At 43.8% G+C, this 7,540-nt stretch overlaps 1 protein-coding gene across 1 annotated transcript; it reads right to left on the reverse strand.

Moving 5' to 3' along the window:
- Nucleotides 1-7: 7 nt before the first annotated feature.
- On the reverse strand, nt 8-5,381 carry SRD5A3 (steroid 5 alpha-reductase 3). Its single transcript, XM_035897840.1, has 4 exons — nt 4,400-5,381; nt 3,783-3,977; nt 2,331-2,453; nt 8-1,810 (listed from the first exon to the last, which is right to left on the reverse strand). The coding sequence occupies exons 1-4, from the start codon at nt 4,659-4,661 to the stop codon at nt 1,551-1,553; spliced, it is 840 nt and encodes a 279-aa protein (XP_035753733.1). The 5' UTR covers nt 4,662-5,381; the 3' UTR covers nt 8-1,550.
- Nucleotides 5,382-7,540: the final 2,159 nt, after the last annotated feature.

Genomic DNA, 7,540 nt, shown 5'->3' on the forward strand with positions numbered 1-7,540 from the left:
CCAGGACCCGGGGTGAGACCCAGGCTTTGGTTTCCAGCTCCTTCTCCGGTTCCCGGCGCCGACGGAGGACCAGCCGGGCGGCTGCGCGGCTTTCCCGGGGGAGCGGGCGAGTCGCAGCGCGTCCCTCCTCCCTTGGGAGCTGCCTACGGGCAAGGAAAGGGCGCTGAGGGAGCCTCCCGAGAACCGCCGGGAAAAAAAACAAACCCAAAATCCCAACCATACGGAAAGATGGGGTCCCGCGAGAGGATTGTTTATGTACCAGGGTGAGCCGAAGCTATGGAAGTGTCGACGGCGAGAGGGTTGCGAGAGCCAACACTTTGTGCCAATTAATTGCTCGTGTTTTGCAAATAACACAGCTCGATTTGGAAAAATTACCCAGAATGGAAGCCGAAGGTGTAATAAACTGTTTTAATGAGGTAATTCGATATACTTTGGTGTATAAAAATTCTTCTCGTGTACAAAATAATAGATGCGTGTAAGTAGAAAACCCGCTGAAACACCAGCATCCATATGCTACGCCACGCAAACTGATCATTCGCTCCAGTATCATGAAAAGGACCCAAACATTCCGTGGTTAAGTGTGAAAAACAACCCCTGTGCTGAGTGACATCATCTCCCCAGTAACGAATTCCTTTGCAACGCTTGTCAGGTAAGGGTTTCTGTGTGTTCTCTGCCTCAGCAGTTCATGACATCTGCTCTCACAGGTGGTTTAAAAACCGATGTAGTCATGGTTAGGTCATCCCCTACAAGTGCCCCCTCTAACACGCGAGGGGTTCCAAATAACCCCCTGTAAGGATGACAGAACCATAACCAAGAACATTAATTTTCTGCAAATTCCTCTTCTACCGTCTCTCTAGGCAGAGAACCTTCCATGATTTTCCCAATTTAGGGATAAGCAAGGAGTTTTCACCAATGCCTGAAAATGCTTTGGTGCAGAAGAGATAATGCAGAGCACGGGTCTGTTTACCGCCACTGCTGAGCATGAGTCATTCCTCCACCGCAGCTTTCTCCACCGGTTTTTGTGCTTGCCGTTATAAAGCAGTGGCTGGTTTTAATTATCAACAGGGAAGCACAGAAAGACAATATGCAATTTGCCTCCCTCTGAAGTGATCCAAAGAAAAGAGACTAGGAAAAAAATACGCTTAAATTTTAGACGAGGGGTGAAACACAGTAGCTCAAATGATTCCCTGCACCCTCCTTTCACTACACAGTTTTCATGTATATGTATTTGGGCTTGCTGCACAACAGTGAGTGCTTTATGTGTAAGATACAACTGTAAACCAGAAAAAGAGCCAATTAGCTTCTCTTCAGTTTGAATTAAGGTCTTCAGTAAACCTTTTTTTAGCTTGTATGATATGCAGATACCTTAAATTACGATTCCCCACAGACACTGGTAACACGGATGAGATTATCATTAAAATTATGAGCTTTTAAGCTAGAATTAGAGGAAATGTGCGATTTTTACCCTGGCTTCAATAAACTGTAAATCTCTTATTCCCTTATCGAAAACATTTCCCAGTTTGCACTAAAGATACTTTAGAAGAAATATTCTAAAAAACGAATGGTATAAATGCCTTTCGATGCCTTGGGTAGGAACTAAAGCTGTTCTGGTAGAACTCGTGACACAAAACAGCAGCCAGTGCCTGGTTGAAAAGAACATACATCACTACACACCACCACGTCACATTGTGAAATCCAAGTGTGATGGCCATAGATACATATATGAGGAGCTCTGCAAAATAATGAGGGCAAGAAACTCTCTCAAACCAGTCTCCAAAAGGTATGTTGTGGCTCAGACTTACGACCTTTCCTGCAAGCAAAGAGAAAGAAATCAGTTTGGAACAACATGCATTAAACAAACTTTTCTCTTCCACTCACAATTGTAGAACAACGTGCTCATTAAAGTTATCATCGTCATCATCCACCTCCATCTGATCTGGCAGCTTTGCACCTCTTAATGAAATAAAATGCCACCTCTGGCTGTTTGCACAAATACGGAGTAAGGAAACCTATTTTTAGCCCACATGGAGACACAAACGAGGTCCCCGAGGAGTGGCACAATTCCTAAGCAGGCGTCTGTCCTTAGGATACTAGAAGAATCCTTCATTTTAAGTTCTGTAAAACTATATATACAGGCATAGACACACCCCACCTCTATTCAGCCATTTGATCTCTTTTCCAAACAGCCTCATTTCATCTACTGAAAGTCTTACAGACAGCATCGCACTACAGGAACTGAAAAATACTTGTATTAGAAGCTACAGAAGCCTATCAAGACAACCAGGAAAAAATTACCTAAGTAAATGGTTGGCAGAAATGAAACATCTTACCTGATTTACTTTTTCTAAGATTAGCTAGAATCACAAGACAGCTGTGTTGGTGAAGAGAGGCCCAAATGTACATCGTAACTCCTACAATGTGATACCAGCAGATCTGCACAGAAAGCGCTCTTCCTGAATGAAATATGTTTCATCAATAGACGGCCGGGAAATACCTTCCCAAGCATCATCCCAAAACATTGTATACATTTTTTAGATGTTACTGTCTTACAAAATTCTAGTAGTGAGCCTCTAATCCCTTGAAAGATGCTTTTAAATCCTGCATCATTTAAATCCTCAGCTGGTAGTTCATTTCCCTTAGCCGCTCTGTACTAAAAATATCTAGTTTTTAACCCAGTAGCTTGGAGTACAGCACGATGTACAGCTGATATGTAACTGATAGTCTAAGACCTGAATATTCAACGCTGTTTGTACTTCTTATCGTCCTAATTAAAGATGTTGTCATGGCTCAGGTCAACATGTAAGTACACAGTTGTTTGTCTTGTTCACAGTGAGTGGGATACACACACCCCCCTACACGCATACACACACGCACAGTGTGAACCACTCAAACCTTCAAAAAATGTTAACCATATTGAGGATGATTTCCAATGTACAAGCCAATACAACATCTCTAAGAATCTACAAGATGTGAAAAGTAGAAGACAGGTCCAGAAAAAAAAAAAGGCTTTTTCTACACATAGGAGATCTGAAGGTTCTTTAGAAAAAAAAAACATCACTGGAGTAAACTAGAGCTGACATGGTTGGAAGTGGTTAAAAACTTCACTAAAGTTACAGACTTGGTAATGACCACCTTACAAAAATTAGTCATGGGAGAAATGCAACAACCAGCTCATGGTTCATCTGTGCAGGGAGAGAGCAGCTCAGTTGTGAGACTCAGTGGAATGTGTCAGCAGAAACAAGTCATAGTGTTCAAATTTCTGCTGTATTAATGGAGACGTGACAGTACCGAGGGAAAGAAGAGACTGACTGATGGAAGGCAGAGCAGTGGTGCGTTCTCTCTCTTGGGAGAACAAAGGAGGTGGCCAAAACAGCCTTGCGGACTCACCTTACAGGAAAGCTTACAACAAAAAGCCAAACTCCAGCTTGAGAACTGAAGTTGCGTAGTGGCGTTTGAGAACCGGCACGTGTTACTGTCCTTCATAAAGCATATGCATCCCAGTGCAAAACTGGTCGGTAATGATCCTGGAAGTACCTACGCGAGATATCTTTCAGGAAATGACAGTGATGGTTAACAGTTATGTGTCAGTGTCTGTGTTTATAACGCTGGTTGATTATGTGATATACTGAAATGTTCTTACTTTGAACTATGCCAGTAAGTATTTTTACGCCTCATCAGTTAACACGCCTCTTACGCAAGCAGCCCTCTACAAAACCATTTGCTGCAATGGAAACAAATGGGAGCAAAACTGCATCTTTGGTAATAAGTAAGCAGGCGCTTACCATTCCTGACGTTAGTAGGCACTTGACATAGCACCGTTGAGCCAACGGCAATGTAGTAACCAAGTCCAAAGCAATACTGCACGATATGAATGACGCCATTGGAAAACACGCTGGTCCAGAGGCATTCTGCAAGTCTTCGACAGCTATGCAGCCAAAGCAGCAGGAGAACCAGGAGCGCAGAGAAGTGCTCACTATCTGCTTGCAAATAAAAAATAGCAACTTTGAGACAGATAGGAACAATTTAACCCCAACAATGCTTCAAAAAGGCTATTTTCCCCCCTTCCCACAGCAAAATTTTACCCTTTTTTTTAAATTAACCGAGCACTGGGGAAAATATTTGTGCATGTGAGACACTGCTGACCACAGCAAATTACTTCTAGAAGGTGGTAAACAGCCCCTTCTGCTAAAAGGACTGCCGAAACCCATCATATCCGTAACTTAAGAGTGATTTCTACCCTGAATAAAGACAAAGGGACTTGGTATTCCAGGAAAGTCACTTGGAGCCTAGTTTAAAAGCAGATGGTGAAGTAGCACTTGAAGAATACAAATTCAGCACAGGATGGTAGTGCTGCTTTCTAATATTTATACAGCTGCATCATAATAGCTGGAATACTTGCCCGTGTCCTCGCTCTGAGAATCTCTGCCAAAAGCACGGTGCATGTGCTGAATCCATGATGGCAGTGACCCTCCCAGGAACTCAGCTTGGAAAAGCCAGATCAGCAGAAAGCCGTTCCAGAGCACAGAAACCACATAAAAGTGAGTAAACCACCTGTGGGAACAAAAAGGGTCTTCATTAATGTTCTCATTGTTCCTTAGTTGCAAATGTAATGCAGGCCATGCTTGCCTGACGGTGAGTACCTTCCCTTTTGGTCCCCCCATCAGTAAGTAGAGAACTCGGGACTCCAGTGGTACCAAGCAGGAATAACCTGAACGCCTTCTTCCCCCAGCAAACTGCTGCCTGGAATAACCTCTAACTTAGCTTACAATACTAACCATAGCTGCACTAAGGTGAAGGAAGTGTAAACCACACATTGCAAAGGTATTCCTCAATGCTTACAACTCATCGTGATGTGCACGACTTTTTCTTTATAATTTACACCACTGAAAGCACATCCAAATTAATTTTCTGGGCATTTCCAGGCTGTTGTGCCTGGCAGCGCTCCCACTTTCCTCAGCTCTAGTGGCTGCATTACACCATGTGTTCAAGTTCATAAATGACAAACAGAGATGGTAAAAGGCACCCCGAAGTAACTACTCAGCTGTACACTAAAATATCTCGTCCCTCTGCAAATTCAAGGTCTACAACAATCATACAGAAAAAAAGGAGAGACCGCCATACCACTGGGTGATTACAAGGCAAGATCACGTGTTTTTTTGAAGAAAACAAAGAATCCCCCAACCCCATACTGCACTTATAAAAAGCACATTATGCATTACTGAAATGCAAGACATTATGGTCAGGACAGGTAACTGGATGGAGTTAAACAGCCTACAATATCCAGCTCAAACTAGGCGATCCACTATTTCCTTTTGCTTTTAAAACTAAAAGTCCTTCCAGCCATGATTAAAAATCAGGGCCTCTGGGAACACCTGCAAAGAGATGAAACACGTACCATGGGAAGGCACTGATGGTCTCGTCTTGACAATGTAACTATTGGTACAAAACTAGGGTATAACTGCATAGTCAGAGAAGACTATATTTCTCTGGTACACGCCAACTTTTCTTTTGGGGGAGAGTAGGGGTACAACACCCTTGCTTAGTGAAACCAAATAAAGTGACCCCCTCCCAGAGCAGCTTGGGTACCTCTCAGCAGCAATACAGAGGCCAAGTCAGAACCACAGAGGTAGCGAGCATCCCTGCACACCCCCAGAGTGCCTTGCCCATTAGTGGTCGGCAGCCCTTTCGCATGATCACTTCTCTGCAGTTCCTTCTCTTACCAAGGAGACAGCAAAATTCGCTCTGCTCATTTGCAACAGCAGAAGTAAAATTTAGCCCCTCTTCCTCATTTTCTCCTTAGAGGGCAAATAGAACTTGTATATTGATAAAAACTCATTGCCGCCTCCAAGTTTCAAGATCTTTCCCTGCTGTCCTGTTGCTCAGGAGACTTCTGTCTCATCATTCGCCAGAGAACTTTCTCTACACGCGTTGCTTTTTGCTAGCAGCACACAAACAAGCCCTACCAGCTTAGCAGAGACGTGCCCTGCGAGGTTTTAGCAATCCCAATTACGCTGGGGGATGTATCTAACCTACAGAACGATACTGCAGTAAGTAAACGTGTCATCCCTCAAGGACAGGAATGTTCCGTATTTGCCAAACCAATCTGAAATGAATCGTAACGTTTGACAAGATGGAGTGGCAAAGTTAAAAACAAGCCCAGGCTAGTGAAAATACAGTGTTTGTTTGGAAACAAGATGCAGATGAATGGAAACAGAACATGCCTCAATGGCTACATTCAGGATCTCTTCTGTTCTTTCAGCTAGCAGTGTTATGGGTTCACTACTCAAGTTAACAGAATCGCTTTGCAGATGTTGAAAGCTCAAGACCAATTCCCTGAAAAATCCACATGCTTCAGACACCATATTCCCTAAGAAGGGGTGGTGGGAAACTTCTGTTGGAGAAAGGTCAACTCAAATGAGAGCCTACCTTAATGATGTGGCACTTTGCAGGTTGCTGAAATTAAGACAAAGCCTTTACAAGCCTTTATTTTTACTGAGGATACCGCAGAGCTTAAACACATCCCTGGATTATTTTCTGTAACCAGAAGCCTGATAACCAAGATACTACATTACAGCCTTCCCATGAATAACATGCTGTGTCACAAACCTTTTTTTTAACATTTGGTTTGAAAGCTATGCGTGCAAAATACGTCAGTGACAAGAAGATTGTTACATTAAGGGCAATCGGATCTTTGGGTTAAGTAGCCTCCCAGTCCTCTCCTGCTGGCCTTGCAAGATCCTGTCGCACCTATGCTCAAGTCAGAGGCTGGTTCTAGGCATGAATCTCAGCTGATCAAAACCCATGAAACCCCACCGCAGAAATGCTGAGGTACTAACAGGCTGACTCCTGTTCTTACCTCTGCCGTCAGAGTGGTGCCAAACAATGTTTATCAAGATGGTGATAAGCGCTTTATATATAAGAATATATAATAGTATAGAAAGCCGTAAATATTTTTTTCCCTCTCTTTTCCCCCTTTCATCCTATTAAACATCTAGTAAGAGATGTGTTTGCATAACGCAGCGGTTCTTTTGCCTGATTAGAGACCGTTCATGGAGGGTCCAGATCCTTACGTTAACATGCTGCTATTAGTACCCTAAGTCACATTTTAAAAAGAAACCTTGAAGGGAGAAGACGACAGCTGAGAACTGGTTTAAGGCTGTAAAGCCACAGTATGTTTGCAGAGTCACAGTTACATTCGGGAATCCGTATTCCCTGGTCCCTGACCTGGGCCTTTCAGGAAGGTTTGTTTTGCAGATACTGCGTGGGACGGGGATTCAGGGATTAGGCTTTTGGTCCAATTTGGAACATATGGACTCCACACGATCGCAGCCTCTATGCTCCTCGGTTCCTCATCTGTAAAACCAGAACAACGCTTCTGCAAAGAAATTGAGCCCAACTCTGTAAAAATACGCAGTGCTGTTTGCACGTGCGATTTATCTGCGACATGCCCAGCTGCAGTCACGGGCAGGCACGCAGGGCTGCTCCCGCGCTCCCGCGGCGCCAGGCACGCAGCGTCCGAACGGCAGAAATGGCGGCGGGT

Source organism: Egretta garzetta, unplaced genomic scaffold (assembly GCF_000687185.1).
Source record: "Egretta garzetta isolate BGI_Z169 unplaced genomic scaffold, ASM68718v1 scaffold46, whole genome shotgun sequence".
In the NCBI taxonomy this organism is placed as follows: Eukaryota; Metazoa; Chordata; class Aves; order Pelecaniformes; family Ardeidae; genus Egretta; species Egretta garzetta.